Here is an 18178-nt window from a genome sequence, read left to right as displayed (position 1 = left end):
TTTTGGGAAAGATCTGAATCCGGATCCAACTACTAGAGTTTTTTAAGTGATTCTTCACCATTGAGAGATGGGGTTCAAAAACGATATACAGCACGATATTTCAAAAATGTATTGGACCAGATATGTTCTTGTGGATGGATCAGGCATTACGTGGGTGAGGTATGTGCTTCACCGAGTACCCTTATAGGTTTATTATTGGACTGTTGGTTTGGCTTAGAAGTATGCGCACTCACGTTTGCCTCGTCTACCGTGGGTTTGAATCTCAACACAGCTATAAACCATCAACTTGGTGTTTCAAATTCAGGGCAATGCATCATTATTTGTGCCATGCATCGATGGGTGTTAGACTGTATGGCCCGACTGTCCACGCTGGCCATTGGTGGATGTTAAATCTGCCACAGTGTATATCACAAAGAGTAGATGATCGTTTCTGAACAAATTGCAAATTCCTGCCACAGTCGAATGGCTGGCCTGACCAGCTGTTTCATGAAAGATTTGGCAAGAATTGTTCCCCACCCCACCCCCCGGCTAACCCCATAAGCTGGGCATAATTGTGGTCATTAAAGAAGAAGAAGATTTAAAAAAATTTACAGGATTTAGTTACATAGTGTAGCTGCCACACACACATGGACATACAGACGAATACATATGAGACAACATAGTACTGTTGCATGAGAAACACACAGTCACTGAGCTTGGAGGAAGTGCTCTCACTTGCTATGGCATTCTGGGTACCAGCGATGCCACAGCAATGGCGCCACCTTTCTCACCGCACTCACTGGGGCATTTCCGAAGGAGGCAATGCCCTCTGTAGATAAGAGCAGGATTTTGGAATTTGTTCATGGTGCTGACGATAGCTCACCTATTATTCGTGAAGGTACTTTGGGATTTTTTTTTACCATCCCCCAACTAATGCTGGCAGATGGATGCCCAGTTTGACATTCATCGGAGGACAGTGCACACTAGGGTGTTCCACTTTTGCAAATGTAGTTGCTGGAATGAAGCACTATGTGCCTATCGATTCCACTAGTGAAGTTTGGTGATCAACCAAAGTTTAAAAATTTTCCCGCCTTTTTTGACATTTTGTCTGTCTATCATTTTGCGGGCCGGCAAAATATTCGCGAGTTACAGGAAATTTTGTGAAAGTGCTAATTCTTTGCATGTCGTAAATGATTTATCCTGCGGGCCGGCATTTTGAAATTTCAGGAAAAATCCATATTTTTGGAAATAATATTGATTTTTGAATATTTTTAAAAATATATTTCTCTGTGTTTAGATGGCCGAATGCACTTCAGTAGGCACCATTATGATAGTAAGTACCCGTAAATATTATTTACAAAGTTGTCCGAAGGGGTTGCCATTTTGGAAATTTAGTGAAAATCGTATATTTTGTGTACATCTAATGAAATATATATATATATATATATATATATATATATATATATATATATATATATATATATACATAGACATATATATATATATATATATATATATATATATATATATATATATATATATATATATATATATATATATATATATATATATATATATATATATATATATATATATACATATATATATATATATATATATATATATATATATATATATATATATATATATATATATATATATATATATATATATATATATATATATATATACATATATATGTATATATATATATATATATATATATATATATATATATATATATATTTTAATTTTTTGTGTACTTGCAGATAAACCTTGACTGACCAATGGTCAGGGCTCCTGTGGCTATGTGGGACAAGTTCGCTAGTTACAGGAAATTTTGCGAAAGTGCTCATTCTTTGCATGTTGTAAATGATCTTGCTGAAAGAGGAATTAAGCTAGTGTCTGACTTTATTCATATGTGCAATGATGAGAAACAACGTCAGGCATTGCTGCAGTGCGTGGAAGAGCAGAGGAAGCTTTACCCAGACTATACAAAACAAACGACTTCATTTTTCAATTTGACTACCCTCACTCTACACTGACCCTGTCCCTAAGGGAGTCACTCCTCCCCCAATCACTCATCGCACCATGCATTCCCCATTCGCCTCCACTCACACAGACCCGCTAACTCGTACCACCTCACAACTCACCAACTCTTCAACACACACACACCACTGTCTGCCATCCCTATCTGCATCCCTAACTAACTCTGTAGCACGTTCGTCTCCTTACCTAGCACACGTACGTAGCTAAACCACGTCCCCCACTACACATCCACAAGTCTGTCACTGTCTCCAAATAAATCATTTTTTATTTCCCAACCTAAATCTGGCTACAATCCCTCTAACTAATCCATCTCCACGGGCCCCATGAGGACTTACCCTCGCCCCATGGAGCCGGTTCTAGCTAAGCTAACCCTTCCCCCTAACTGAGTTTCCATCCTGTTCGCCCAGGAATCCCAGCACCCGAAAGTGAGGCTTGCTTTTTTTTTTTTTCATGCGCATCCCAGCGCGGCAGCTCACTTACCCCTTTGCACTTTGCCCGTGACGTCATGCAGCTGCGCACGTTGTTCCTCGTCCCTCCTGAACAGCGACCATCCGGCAGAGATACCCCTCCTGCCGCCGGATTCCAACCCCACGTGCAGCCATGACGTCACCGTGCGCATTAGAAAAAAACACAAGCTCCCACGTCTCGAGGAGTTCCCCACGCGAACACGTGTGCTTTGCCCGTTGGAGCTAACACACACGATCGCAGTGGAGAACCCGTCCGGTCCAAATCCGTTTTACCTGCCTGGGCTTTGTCCGTCCGCGGGATCGGCAAATCCACCGCGTGCTCGACCGGGACTTCACCCTCGCAAGCGAGCACGTGGTGGTCTCGTGCGTTGCACAGCACGGACCTCGTGCTCGCGGCTGGGTGAACCCGGCACGGTCCCCGAAACAACTACAGCCGCTACTCGGCTTTCTTTCTTTACATGTCGCCGTCGTCGCCATTCCACACACGCACTCCCGCGTGTGACGACGCTCACACTCCACACCATCACATTCACCCTGGGAGACGCGGCTGCGTGCTCCCGCATGCCGACCGACATCTCCCTTACATACCGCTCTCTCACACACACGGTCTCCCTTGCATACCCCATACCACTCACACGTGGTGCTCCATTCATACAAACCACTCCACTCACACCCGCGGGGGCACTCACCCGCGGTGCCTCACTCACACACCGTGCCTCACTCACACACGCGGGGGCACTCACCCGCGGTGCCTCATCCACACTGGCCGTTTCACTCACACCCACGGCCTCTTCCACACACGATGCCTCATCCACACACGGCGTGCTGGGAAGCACGTACTCCGGCACAATCGCCACCACACCAATCACACACGGGGTCGCTTCCACACACGGGGACGCACTCACACCTTGCACCACACACACAGGGACAACCACACTGGGGATTCGTGTCCCCACAAGGGTCTCCGGGGCCTCTATACCCCCCAAGCTCTCCGTGCACAGCACCCGTCCTCTCAATCTCGCAAAGCACGACCGAACTCACCTGGTCGTGACTCGCCTCAAGGGGGCATACTCCCTCCCCTCGTTCCTGGAGGAGGCCACCCAGGTGCTCGCACTGGGTCCCTACACGCTCCGCGAGCTCACCCCCATTATCCTCCACTACCTCCGTGTGTGTGTGTGTGTGTGTGTGTGTGTGTGTGTGTGTGTGTGTGTGTGTGTGTGTGTGTGTGTGTGTGTGTGTGTGTGTGTGTGCTTGTTTGCTTGATTGTTATGTTGTCATATATGAAAACCATGTCGCTTAAAACATATTTGGTTGTTCTCATAATTAATTGATCATGCTCTCATTTGTTTTCATTGCATTGCGCCAGCATGGCGCATAGCTGGGCCATGTCGGGTGCGCTTGGGTGAGCCGTTTCGGCAAGGGTCGGGGGGGGGTTTGGTGGAGAGGGGGAGGGGAGGTGTCATACACCACGGCCGCTGCCGCACCCATTTCGGGCTCTGGGTTCAGTTGGGCGAGTCCGTGTTCCTGCACAATCAACATTTCCTGCACGGGGATTCCATCCTGGACCATGGACTCCACATTACTACACATATACATTTCTAATACCCCCGGCTCCCGCTCGCCTTGAGACGCCATCTTGCTTCTCTTAAAGGGTTAATTTGAATCGCTCGTAATTTGAAGGGAATCGGGGGTCGCTTCTCTCACCCCTGGACCGATTTCCGTGAATTTAATTGGAGACAGGAGAGCCCGTTTTCCTGTTCTCCGATACCAGTGCCGCGAGGAGGGCGATGGATTTGTATCGCACGACCTGACACCAGTGTTGCGGATTCGCGCCCGCCGGCGTGCTGACGGCCACGTAACTCGAATCGCGGCACGTCGCCCAGCGGACGGACAATCCAGTCGTGACCCTCTCGGACTAACGCCGGGAACCAGTCACGGGTGGACCTTTCGGTCTCACCGCGATCGAGCCAATCAGCCCCCGCGTGGGATAGGGTTGCTCGCCAAATTCGACCTACCTAAGTACCCACACGGAGGGTAGACCGGGCGATCGCACCTCGCCGCAGGTCGACTTCGGACACGGGCCACTTAAGCGACCCGTTCCGTACTATCGGGATAACCGAGCGGTGTTATCGTCGGCCTTGACGGTTCGATTAATTATCGGGCGTATTCAGCCCACTACCAACCCTTTACGTGAAGCAAGATGAGGATTCAATGAAAGAAATGACGAAGCGAAGCGGGAAACAGTTCAACACAAAGCACATTTATTCGCGATGAACGGAAAGCACACATATTCAATTCCACCAAAAGCACATAGAAAAGAAGAGAAACACAATGCAATTTTACACAAAAAGCAAATGCGACAATGCAGATCTAATACCGATTACGCGAGCACACGGCAACACTTATACAATTTTACTTCACAGACGGCGCCGACAACACATACCCAAAACCAAGAAAAAGAACACCCTCAAAGATGAGGCGGGCCTGAGGCCGAGACCGGGTCGGGCCTACCCGTCTGGTGATGAGACGCGGAGCGGCGATGGGTGCCTCAACTCCGCGGGCCTCGCGGGCAGTGTCTGGTAGGGGGTGGGAAAGGGGCCCCCTTGGTCGCACTATCTCAGCGCGGGGGGGAAACAGGAGGGGGTTGCTGATGCTCGGGGTATAGAGGATTTCTACTCTGCCTCGAGTCCCGCGACGAGCGTCTCCACCTCGGCCAGGTCGCGCCGTCGGCCTCCCTGGTGTGCAGCTCCCTGCACGACGCGAGCACCCCCTCGTCTGCCCTCGCCGCCTCTCCACAGCTCCGTCCCCTTTGCTCCGACTCCAACGCACACGACGACGACCAACTCCTTCTTGCTTCTTCTTCCCAACTCCACCGACTGCGAAGTCTTAACTCCTTATTCTTGACGAACGCGGTTGCTTATATAAGCCCCGTGGCTTCGCTCTCTCATCTTTGACCCCCTGCCTTCGACCTTTCACCTCGCTCCCCATTGGCCCGAGAAAAAGTGGGCGTGAATGCTTTTTGATCCATAAATTTGCATATAGCGACCGCCCTCCAACGCCCTGGAGGCGGGGCCAAATCGCCCCTCGCTCACCGATTGGACGGAACAAAAGTGGGCGTGTGTCGTTTTTGATCCGTTTTTGAAGTGGAAAATCCGTGGTTTTGTACACGCTGTTCGGCGCGCGCCCTGCACGAGTCCAACACCGGTACCCACAAGCGGCGCAAGAACGGTGGCGATGCGACGGTTGCGAGGTGTGACGTGAAGCGGTGCCGCGGTGGGTGGTTGATGTTGTGGTTGGTGGTGGTAACAATGGCGGTTGGTCCAAAATAAAGATAGTAAAAGAAAACCGGCTATCCTGAAGAGTCGCAGCATGCATGAATGACATGTATTCCCACTAGACAACGGGTTTGGGCCTAACTACACATATACTTACGGAGATATCTCACCTAAGGGACCTGAATGGTGGTTTGCGAATTTGGTAACCACAACAATAAATATATATATATATATATATATATATATATATATATATATATATATATATATATATATATATATATATATATATATATATATATATATATATATATATATATATATATATATGGGATTTTCAATGAAATTCCAAAATGGCAACCCCTTCTCACAATGTTGGGACAAGTTGTGAATAATATTTACGGGTACTTACTATCATACTGGTGCCTACTGAAGTGCATTCGGCCATCGAAACACAGAGAAATATATATTTTAAAATATTCAAAAATCAATATTATTTCCAAAAATATGGATTTTTCCTGAAATTTCAAAATGCCGGCCCGCGGTCAAAAAAGGCGGGAAAATTTTCAAACTTTGGTCGATCACCTAACTTCACTGGTGGAATATATAGGCACATAGTGCTTCATTCCAGCAACTACTTTTGCAAAAGTGAAACACCCTAGTGCACATTCATTGATGAATCGCCCTGTCTTTGAAACATCAGGATGACACTTTATACCTGGATTTAGATTCAAACCCAGACTACACAGCTCAGAGGCAATTGTGCACACCTCTAGGCTATCCTGCCAGCCCAATATTGTTTGTAAGCAGGATTAAATTGCTTAAAAAAATGCTTAATGCTTTAGGAACGAAGTTGCTTCAGCACCTGAGCGTGAGCAAGCTGAATAACACTGAACAACAAATTTCAAAAATTTTTTTTTACTGGAGATGTGTAAAGTGATTAAGACTAATTTGGGTACGCTGATTTCAAAAATCATAACCGTTTTGCTGTATCACGTCAGGATTTTCAGGAACAGAAATATTCCCATTGCCTAGAAGTCAGGATTTCAATGAAATTTACATGTCTTTAACATGTCTATTTCGTACAATTGTTGTTAACTTGTGTTATATTTCTTTCTTTCAGATAAAGATGAGTAGGCGTTCCTGTACCAATCATCCTGACAACTTCTGTTATGTCTGTGGTCGGTATACCAAAAAAGATCAACAGCGAAGTATATCTACAGCAGTGAAAATGAAGGCCGCCTACTTTCACTACTTCGGGTGTAAGGTGGGGGACCAAGAACAGAGCTGGGCACCACACATCTGCTGCACAAGCTGTCACACAACCTTGACTCAGTGGTTGGTGGGCAAGCGCGCGAGCATGCCATTTGCGGTGCCCATGATATGGCGTGAGCCACAGAATCATCATGATGATTGTTATTTCTGCTGCACAAGCATCGCCGGCTTCAACAAGAAGAATAAAGGTCACATCAAGTACGCTGACTGCGTCTCTGCTCGTAAACCTGTGCCTCATGATGACGAGAACCCCGTTCCAACACCTCCAGCTGATCAGAACATAGCTGTAAGCAGTGGTGAAGAGGATGGTGATGATGAACCTTTTGAACCCGACACTCAAGAATCACACCTTCTGAACCAGGGAGACTTAAATGATCTTGTAAGAGATCTCTCGCTGTCAAAGGCGAAGGCAGAGCTGCTTGGATCAAGGCTGCAGCAGTGGAATCTACTTGAACCTAACACCAAGATATCCTTGTTCAGAGCACGTCACAGAGACATGGCTGAGTTCTTTGAGATGGAAGACACGATGACATTCTGCAGTGACATCAACGGTCTGTTGAAAGAACTTGGGTGTGATCACGATCCTGCAGACTGGCGCCTCTTCATCGACTCGGGGAAGAACAGCTTGAAGGCTGTTTTGCTCCACAATGGCAACGAGAAACCATCAGTCCCACTGGCTCACGCGTTCGGCATGACAGAGACCTATGAGACTATGCGGCAGCTGCTTGATTCCATCAAGTACAATGACTTCAACTGGCACATCTGCGGAGACTTGAAAGTGGTGGCGCTGTTGTTAGGGCTGCAGTCAGGCTACACGAAATACATGTGCTTCCTTTGTCTCTGGGATAGCAGAGACGACAAGAATCACTGGACGAAGAAAGATTGGGAAGAGCGAAAAGAGCATGTACCTGGTCGACACAACGTGAAGCATGTCGCCCTTGTCGACCCAGCCAAGGTTTTCCTTCCACCACTCCACATAAAGCTCGGCTTGATGAAAAGTTTTGTACGGGCAATGGATCTGAATGGGCGTGGGTTTTTATACCTCAAGGAAAAGTTTGGCAACACCTTGTCGGAGGCCAAGATCAAGGCTGGTGTCTTTGTTGGACCGCAAATCCGACAGATTATGAAGGACGAAACTTTTCCGACAACTCTAAACCCCAAAGAGCTGGCAGCGTGGAGGAGCTTCAAAGCTGTGACGGACAACTTCTTGGGGAACGAGCGCGCAGACAACTATGAAGAAATAGTGCAGCAGCTGCTGGAGTCCTTCAGGAAACTTGGCTCCAGGATGTCCCTGAAAATCCATTTCCTACACCAGCACCTGAACTTCTTCCCTGACAACTTGGGAGCAGTCTCGGACGAGCACGGCGAGCGATTCCACCAAGAGATTTCACTCATGGAGACGCGTTACCAAGGGCGGCACAACCCGAACATGATGGGCGATTTCTGCTGGTTCCTGCATCGTGAAACTGACACAGAGCAGCACAAACGCAAAGCCAAATGCCTAAAGCATTTTTAATTACATTCTAGTGGAGTTTTTCTGTAATTTCTATAATTTTGAAGCATTCATGATGAAATAAATGAATAAATGAATTTTTGTAAATTTCATTGAAATCCTGACTTCTAGGCAATGGGAATATTTCTGTTACTGAAAATCCTGACGTGATACAGCAAAACGGTTATGATTTTTGAAATCAGCGTACCCAAATTAGTCTAAATCACTTTACACATCTCCAGTAAAAAAATTTTTGTTGTTCAGTGTAATTCAAATTTTCTGTTCAGTTTTTGCCTTGAGTGCTACTAATCTTTAAAAACCTCATCTCTTCTCAAGTCCACAACCGAAGGAGGACGAAGGAACAGTCCAGTTTGATGGAGAGGGTTACGCCACAAACAGCCGACCAAAACGCTGGCACGTCAACATCACCACCATTTCATTTCGCTTCCGAACCTTCTCATCCGACGCCACCATTTTGTACAGTGCCACCAATGATATGGTAAATGGCTCGCAATGCCCTTACCTCATTACTATGCAATGGAAATGATCGTTTAAAGGATTCAAATCAGACAATGGGCAGAATTTTCCAAAATCGAAATGTAATTGCAAACAATGCATTGCTTTTTCATGACTCCTTTCTGATCAGCTGGTGAAGGTTCTATGTTTGACTAGAGCATAAAATATGTGTCAGCATTGAGTTGATCACTCTGTCTTGTTGTGAACCTCCCTGGTTTATAACCCTCACAATCGCCTAATGAGCTTTCCCAAATAATGAACTTTAAGTGACAGGTCAAATCCTAAAAATGTAGAGGTCATTGTGATACTTGGCAATGCAAGCAGCCATAACAGATGGCGTAACACACTGTACATGCAAACGTCACACATAGTCCAGCAACGAGTTATTTCACTCGTGTCTAAGTTTGCAGTGGAAGTTCGACATTTTGTTGACCCGAGTTATGCAGTCAGGACGTCTGAATGCAACCAGGTATTTGATCATTTTATAATCGTGTCCTTAGTTTTCTAAAAAAAATCCAACTATTAATTTGCAATTTGTCACTGGCTTTGACACCAAAACAAATTTTTATTATGGGCCCCATTGGCCTCAAAACATATAGTGAACAGTTTTAGATAGAGCACGTTGGCACCAAAGAACATTTGACTTTCATCAGATGTTAATGTTATGTGCCAATAAACGTGAATTGTTGCTCCCAGCTTTCCAGCTCGATGACAGAAGATACCATTTGCATTTTTGCCAGCTTCATCTCGACCCCGTTTCGAATCCCGTGTGGGCACGGGGAACTCGTTAGTGGATATAAAGTGTTAAAATGTTATGGGTAAACTTGTCCATAAGAGAGGCAAAGTGTACGCAACTCATTGGTAATTCTCAAAAGTTTTGATAGCCCAATTGAAATGCAAAATTCATTCATTATTTCCCTCCAAAACACATACATTAAATTTAAAAAATTGCCATTTTACAAATTAAATCTAATGTTTGCATTTCACAAATCACATATTGGATCGAATTGAATCCTATTTCTTGTTGGAGTAGTAATATTCACAGGTCTCGTCGGTTTACTGCAACAATTATATTCCAGGGAAGGTCCTGATGAGGGGGGAAGGTCAACCCTTCGGCTGAACCATTACAGGGAATGTGGACAGGTCCAAATGTCTGCCCTTGCAAAATAATGTGGATTTTTTTTACAGAAGAGACAGCCGGCTTTGCTCAATCCATCATATATAACATGCTCCACAATGTCATTGCCCCTGCTGGTACTTTCAGTCAGGTCTAATTCCTTTATGTATCAAACTCAGCTCATAAGTGAATTTGTTATTAAGTTTTAATTCCCCTTGCAAAGTGTAAGAGAACAAATGGCTTAAGGGGGTGAAATGAGAAACTGGGAACAAAGGGAAAATACCTGAAAATTTGCTTTTTTTTTTCTTCTGGGAAAGTTGAAGCTCCTTGACGAATGAAACAACAAAGAGCTGCAGGTTGAAGACTGACAGAGGATGAAAGAAGAGCTCACAGAAAAATGTCTGGACACAACACAAATGAATAGTTCAGTGGTACAAGGATATAAAAAGAGCTTTGATTCAGGAGGACGCCATTTGGCCCATCTTGCCTGTGCTGCATCAACACCACCTTAATCCAATCTCTCAGTATATCGATGTAAATTTATTGGTTTGTTTTAGGGGTGGGAGGGTGAGAACAATGGGGTACAAATGGAAGCAAAGAAGAGAAGGAGAGACTGCAGTGGGTATATACTGTATAATACAGCAAAAGGTGATGATGGATGGAATCAAATACTTACAAGGCTGGAGTGAAGAGCAGGATGCCTTCTTGCTACTTCTCAACGATGGCATCAACCAATCATCTCTCACCATTTGGTGGTAATCAGTTATGTCAACCAATTACCTCCATTATGCTTTACTCCTTGAGTAAAGTAATGGAGGAAGTTGTTAATAGTGCTATAAAGTGACACTTACTCAATAACAACCTGCTCAATGGTGCTCTGTTTGGATTCTGTCAGGACCATTCACTCCAGACTTCATTACAACCTTGATCTAAAGAAGGATACAAGTGATCAGTGGGAGAATTATTCAGTGGCAAGAGTCGTACTTAGCACGAAGGCAACCATCTCAACCCCAGGACATCACTGCAGGAATTCCTCAGGAAAGCATCCTCGGTCCAACTCTCTTTTGATGTTTTATCAATGACTTTCCTTCCTTCACAATGTCAGGAGTTGGGCTCATCACTGATTGCACAGTATTCAGTTCTACTCGAAATTCCTCAGGTATTGAAGCAGCCCATATGAAACAAGACCTGCAGACAATATCCGGACCTGGGCCGATAAGTGGTAGGTGGTATTTTCACCACATAAGTGCCAGGCAATTACTTTTTTTTCCAAAAATATAGAATCATTCACTTCCACCTGGCATTTAATCTCACTAACAATGCCAATTCCCCCACTATTCATATTTTGTGGAGCTGCTGTTGGCCATAAACGCAAGTCAACCAGCTGGAAAAAAGCTGTCTCTTCCACAGCAGATCAGAGGTTAGATATCCTGCAGCTCATGGTGCATCTTCCTACCCCTCAAAGCCTTTTTGACTATTCCAAAGCTCAGGGCAGTAGTGTGATGTGCTATGCCATACCTTCTCAGTTGGGTGGAGTGACAACAAATAAGGAGCCTGATGACATCCATTGTAAAGCATTTGATTGGATCCTCATCCATTAGCTTAAACATACACCATTGGCATACCATGGGTGCAGCATTTAATTAATCATATCAGACTCACCAAAGTAACTCACTGCAGCAACTCACCAAAGCTTATTGGGCAACATCTCACAAACCTATGACCATGATTATCGAGAATGACAAGAAGCAGCTGCATGGGGAAACCCCTATCTCCATGTTTCTCTCCAAGTCATGCACTATCTGTAATTAGATATATACAGGATGGCCTTAAAGTCTGAAAACATAGGTGAAGAGGCATTATCAATGGTTTATTGACATTATGCCTGGTGTTGGCTTCATGGCTCGAGTGGAGGGCTTGGGATCTGAGGGTCCTGAGTTAAAATCCCACTCAGCTGTTGAATTCATACCAGGTGGGGTTGACACTGCCTGTCATCCTTCTGAGGTCGGCAAAATGAGTGCCAGCTTGCTGGTATCCTGTGTTGGAGTGGCGACCCGTCCAGGATTGTGTCCAATAGCCAAGGAGACTGCTTTGGCAGCACCAACGCTCTGCACAGAGTATGGTCCCAATGGATGGATGGATTGACATTACATTACAATACATGATATGTACAATGACATTACGATGACAAGTTAATTTCTTCGGGCTTGCTATTACCTTCGCTATGGCAGTTTCCTTCACCTCATCGGATACGGATGGTCGTCCAGAACGAAGATTGTCCAACACACTTCCTGTATCCTTGAATTTTTGAACCAGCTTCCCCACTGTGCTATAGGAGACAGCAGCTCTTCCAGGATGACATGCATTGAAGTGCTCTGGTATCCGTTGATATGGCCAGCCCTCACATCCACTCAGCAGTATTACATCAACACGTTTGACTTTCGTCAATGACATCTTGAAACTGTCACAGAATAAATGACAATATTATCTATGTTTCCAGACTTTGTGGCCACCCTATATTGCCGTTTCTCAGAAAAGATTGTCCCTCAAACCCAATGTTCTATTTCTCATGTCAGCCATTGAAGAGGTTCAGTCTCTTTAATTTTTAGGTCTCACCATTAGTCCTGATTTCTCCTTGGCTGATCATATAACAAACCTGACCTCCAAAGCCATCCTCCATCATTCCATCTCATTCCTTGAGAAATCATAACTATTCACAAAGCTTTTGTCCATAACTCAAGGCTGGCACTTCAGCATCACGTCTGTTTCTCCGATATTATTTAGAATGTAAAGCTCTCAATGTGATTGGTATCTCCCGTGATGATATTGAAGTGGAAGGTCTGTTGCTTTCACATTACAAACATGTCAGTGTCATGGGTTTTTCCGCCTCTCCTCCAGTCGAGCTCCCTCTGCTCTCTCAACCCTCTGACCCTCTCCTGCTCCTCCAGTAGTCTGCTGCCACATAATCTTACAGTCACTCCTCCTGGTTAAACTCTCAAAAAAACAGCTTTACAGCCCTTCCACCCTTTTATTCCTCTTTACTCATGTTTGTGGAACTACCTTCCATGGCTCGTTCAATGGTACTCTTACTTCCAGGGAAAAGTGGATAGATGAGTGAGGTGAGAATTGAGGTGATAGAAAGTCAAGAGTCCACCAACCTACCAGTGGTGGGTAAGAAGGACAGCATCTTATCAAACCAATCACAGCCCCAAGACATTGCTGATAGAGTTTCAAACCTACGACCACAATTGTCGAGAATGACAAAGGCAGCAAGTGCATGAGAAACCCCCCATCTCCATGTTTCTCTTTAATCATGCACTATCCGTAATTAGACATATATTGCCGTTGCTCAAGGCTCATGGATTGTACAGACATCTCGCCGATGCTTCGGTGTGCTGTACAATCTGGGAAATAGTGTGGGAGTTGTCAGCATTGACCAATGTTATAATAATGGACATTGGAAGGTCCTGAGGTTTTCAGAAAAGGAACAAGAATGACCGCACTGTGCTCACAACCTGCGACAAAAGCTGGTAATGGGCTGATTGGGAAACGCGCATTTAAAGCATTCTTAAAAGATGAAAGCACGATTGGGAAACATGCATTTAATGCGCTATTAAAACATTAACTTGACACCTCTCATCCATGTCAGCCTCCACCACTGTTATATCAGAATGAGCTGATTCGTCAACACTGTCGCTGATTGTTTAACCCCAATATGGGGCCGTTTAAAATTACATAACGCTATTTTTGTATGGAGACATGCACGGTGTGTGCTGACGAGTTTGATTAAACATTGCTAATAATTTTATTCGATATATGATTAGAGTTTCTGGGGTCCCTCATCATCAGCAACACGTGACACAACCAAAGCCAATGGAAATCTGATGCAACAAACCTGGGCAGTGCACAATCAGCAGAAGCCTGCAGGCCTGATGTCTTTCGCCTATGAGAAAACCAAGACGGGGGGCCATATTATTTTGTCTGGGTGCCAAGGTGGGTGGAGTCGAGCAACAAATGTGGGTGGGGTCTGGCAGGTCTCTTATCAATGGGTGCACATTTCAAAAATCGACACCAACAAGAACTACAATAACAGCAGCAGCAACAACCACACGGAGCTCTTGTAGACTTGCGGCAAGTCTCAAGTTTAAAAAAGGGATATGCTCTTTTTTTTCATTTCGTGTGTATTATTTCATCAATAATAAACATGAAATAAAAATTCTCAATGCATTAATATGAGGCAATATCAAAGTTTATGTGAACTTTCTTGGTCAATGCAGGAGGAGGGAGGAGGGTGGTAGTTTACCTGGCACTCCTTCCTCGAGATATAATTAATACAAAAAGCCTTGGACTCAATTGCTTCCAGGGGACCCAGATGGAAGCAGTTTCACCAGCCCAAAGTGAGGAGCCATACTCCATATCACTTTGGAAGAAGAGCTTGTACAACTTAATGACCTCTGCATTGTTCACAATGGGCTTCGTTCTATGGTGAATATCAAAGCATTGGCCAACTTTTGAAGTCGGTTTGTAAATATGTTTCACCAAAGATACATGGTGACAGAGTCCTTATTTTTTGCCTTTCACACTTTGTGCAAATCATTCTTTTTGTTCTCCATTTATTTTCGCTTATTTTTCATTTAAGTCACAGAATAATTCATTTGGTAATTTCCCAACTGCTTATTTCTGAATTTTTGATACATTCAGGAATACAATCTGACAATAATCTGGTGCAGTGCCAGCACAGAGTGATATATTGGGGAGCATACCATATTTCAAACAAGACCTTACAATCCCACTCTATCAAAGTAATTTATAAAATGAATGCACAGTTTTAAAAAAAGGAACTTGTATTAGTTTGATTTGTCACATTCGTTTTGGCATTTTCAGAAAGATTTTATTGCGGTTCAACTAAAAGATGGCCGAGTTCAGGTGCTGTACGATCTCGGAAGTGGTGTGGGAGTTGTCACCACTGACAAACGTTACAATGATGGACATTGGAAAGTCCTGAGGTTTATCAGAAAAGGAAAAAAAGGTATGCTGTTTTGTCATTTTGTGTTTATTACATATTTCATCAAACTAGTAATACCCTCTCCCTCTGAGAGTGATATACAATTTCAATGAATCACTTGCACTATGACATGTCTGTCCTCATTTCTCCAGCCTCGATATCCCCTCCTTCCGGCAGGGATCAGTCGTTTATTGTATGATACTGTTTATTGTACGTTTATCACAAACATGTATGAAAAATTTATGAGGGAAATTAGCCAGAGATCATTGTTCTCAACCTCCCACCCCCAGGCAGGGATCAGGAACAAAATGGACTGATGCCACTTGTACTAGCCATAGTTGCAAGTCGTCTCCCCATTATTACAGGGAGGGGGGTAATTTCATGCACATGACCTGTCCCGAAGTACCACAAACATGAATGAAAAATACATGAGGGAAATTGGCCAGGCAGTTGTCGATTCCACAAGGTTCGCACGCACACACACACACACACACACACACACACACACACACACACACACACATACATGTGTGTGTGTGTGTGTGTGTGTGTATATAAACGTCGTCGACCTGGCATCGCGGGGGAGCCACAAGGGAGGGCTGTCCCAGGTTCCTCTCCAGACTCACTGGGAATCGCAGGCCTTCACACGCGAATAGCTTCGCATTGTGGCGGGTCGCTAATCGACCGTGAATGCCAATAACTTGACCACGTGACATAGGGTCCTCCATCTAATAACCGTTTACCGAAGACCACGTGACCACCTTATCAGGGAATTGTGTCCTCTATAGGTACTTGCGTTATTTAGGTTACTTACCGGATCAGGTGCAGCCGAGCAGAGCTGCCAAGTACGTACCAGCTATTTAACTGATTTTTGGGGAATAACATCCCGGTTAAGCTAGGATGTGGGCTGTACTAGACCGATGGAGGAAAAGACAAAAATGAGCTCGGAACATTTCTAACAAACACATTTATTTAAACAAGGAGCGAGAAAAGTTATGTGGCACAATATGAGATTTATTGCAAACTAGGTGAATGCACCCGGCGCTGCCTGGGTTCTTTTTGAATGAATTTAATCTTCTATACATATGTCTGACGCGAGCACAGTATCAGTTCCCTATTGGGCCATGGCAGTCATAGGCTAAGGGGATTGGTGAGGGGGAAACACACCCCCTTCCCCCCCCCTCCCCCGGCCGAGGGGCCTTGCCACATAGCCTATAACCTTCCTGGGGCCTATCCCGACATTTTTTGTTTCAGTGGTTAGCTCCTATCTTTCACCTTTCAGGAGATTAGTGCGTGCAGACAAACAAACAAACAGACAAACAAAAACTTAAAATCATATGTTATATATATATATATATATATATATATATATATATATATATATATATATATATATATATATATTGTATATGGCGTTGGCCCCATGTCAATCGGCTGAACTTGAAAAATTAACGTTACGAAATCAGGTGATGACGTCATAATTCAGAAACCAGAAGTCGGAAGTACAATTCTTTTACATCGGGACACTCCTGGGTACATGTTCTGTCAGCATGTGAAGTTTGGTGAGGATCAGTTCAGTACTTTTCGCGTGCATAGGTCACAGACAAACACACAAACAGACACTTTCAACTATATATATATATATATATATATATATATATATATATATATATATATATATATATATATATATATATATATATATATATAGATGTACAGTAGGGAAAGCAAGGAATTAATGGGGTGCAGCAAAAGCCAAACAATATTTACGAAAGAAGAAGACACAGAGCAGTCTTAACTTATGCTATGACAGGTGCCATTATGCACACACGCACATACACACACACACACACACACACACACACACACACACACACACACACACACACACACACACACATCCACAAAAACCCAAGAAAATTTGAGATAGCCCAGAGAGATAGAAGCATTTGAGGGCTAATGACCTCTCAATACCTGGCACGGATGGCAGACCTGTGCAACCCAGAATGCTGAGGTTAGGGTAGGAGGGAGAAATACTAAGGGTGTCTCGGATGCGTGTTTGAGAGGTGCAAGTGTAATGCAATGTTATGTGTGGTGTGGTGTAAGAGGAAGATTTGAGGTGTTAGTCAGTTTGGTTCACTCTTGAGTTCACTCTTGGGTTTGTTCTAAAAAGAACAATTGGTCAGGTTGGTCTGCGTTGATTGCTCTTTTGCATACACAGTAGACGAGAGATAGATGGGAGAATAAAGATGATGGAGAAGAAAGAAAACATCCGATCGAAAATCGTGAAAGGATCTGTATGTGTAAGAGTCGCTGTGGGAAGCAGCCTAAATAATGCAGCCCGGCTCGCAGCAGCAACGAGTGACCCCTCACCTGGTCACGCTGACCCCGACACTTGTCCTTGCACCGCCTGACTCCCCAACGAGGTGTGATGTCTGGCGAGCTCTGGCATCTTCTGCTCCTTTCTCGTTCTGTCCCCTGGTGATTCTGTCTCCTGACAATACTCTCCAGCTCTATCCCTGGCAATTCTGCTCTAAATGAGTCACGTTCGCTCCTTTTATGAGCCGCGGATGAGGGAAGGAGCTAAACATCAGATCAAAAGAGGCTCTTAATGAAATTGAGCGTCCCCATTGGTCCATAGCGGTTGTATCCATGCCATGCCAGGCCCCGAGCCCGAAATCTGGCTCAGTCGCTCGCCGACAAGGCCACGCATAACAGCTCTGACTTTTACATGGGGCCGTGGTTTTTGGAGGTGCTCTCTGGACCCGAACGTGCGCTGACATCCATTCAAGTGAAAGATTTTAGGGAAATCCCTGTGCTTCCCGTAGGTCCTCAAACAAACTCCAGTGCACTTTTGCGCTTCGAGTTATTCCCCAAAATAACCCGACCTTTGTCCCTTGAGGCTGTGGTGAGTGTTCAATGAACATGTGGCAGTTGAGGTGGTTGTAGAGTAGTGGGAACACATTGTGGTGTTTGTAGTGTGGTAGGAATGTAATGTGGCAT

General features: G+C 44.6%; 1 protein-coding gene across 3 annotated transcripts in view; it reads left to right on the top strand.

The window, feature by feature from the left end:
• The window catches only part of LAMA2 (laminin subunit alpha 2), a 413990-nt gene that overhangs the window by 334567 nt on the left and 61245 nt on the right, over positions 1–18178 (top strand). For all 3 annotated transcript variants that reach the window (XM_085881857.1, XM_085881856.1, XM_085881855.1), the window contains 2 exons: positions 8874–9036; positions 15055–15199. In XM_085881857.1, coding sequence (XP_085737983.1) covers positions 8874–9036; positions 15055–15199 — 308 coding nt within the window. The remainder of the gene's footprint in view (positions 1–8873; positions 9037–15054; positions 15200–18178) is intronic.

Source organism: Eptatretus burgeri, chromosome 5 (genome assembly GCF_056783735.1).
Source record: "Eptatretus burgeri isolate ZD-2024b chromosome 5, Ebu_testis_v1, whole genome shotgun sequence".
NCBI lineage: Eukaryota > Metazoa > Chordata > Myxini > Myxiniformes > Myxinidae > Eptatretus > Eptatretus burgeri.
Note: the sequence above shows the minus strand (reverse complement) of the source record. Positions and strands in the feature narration are given on the sequence as shown.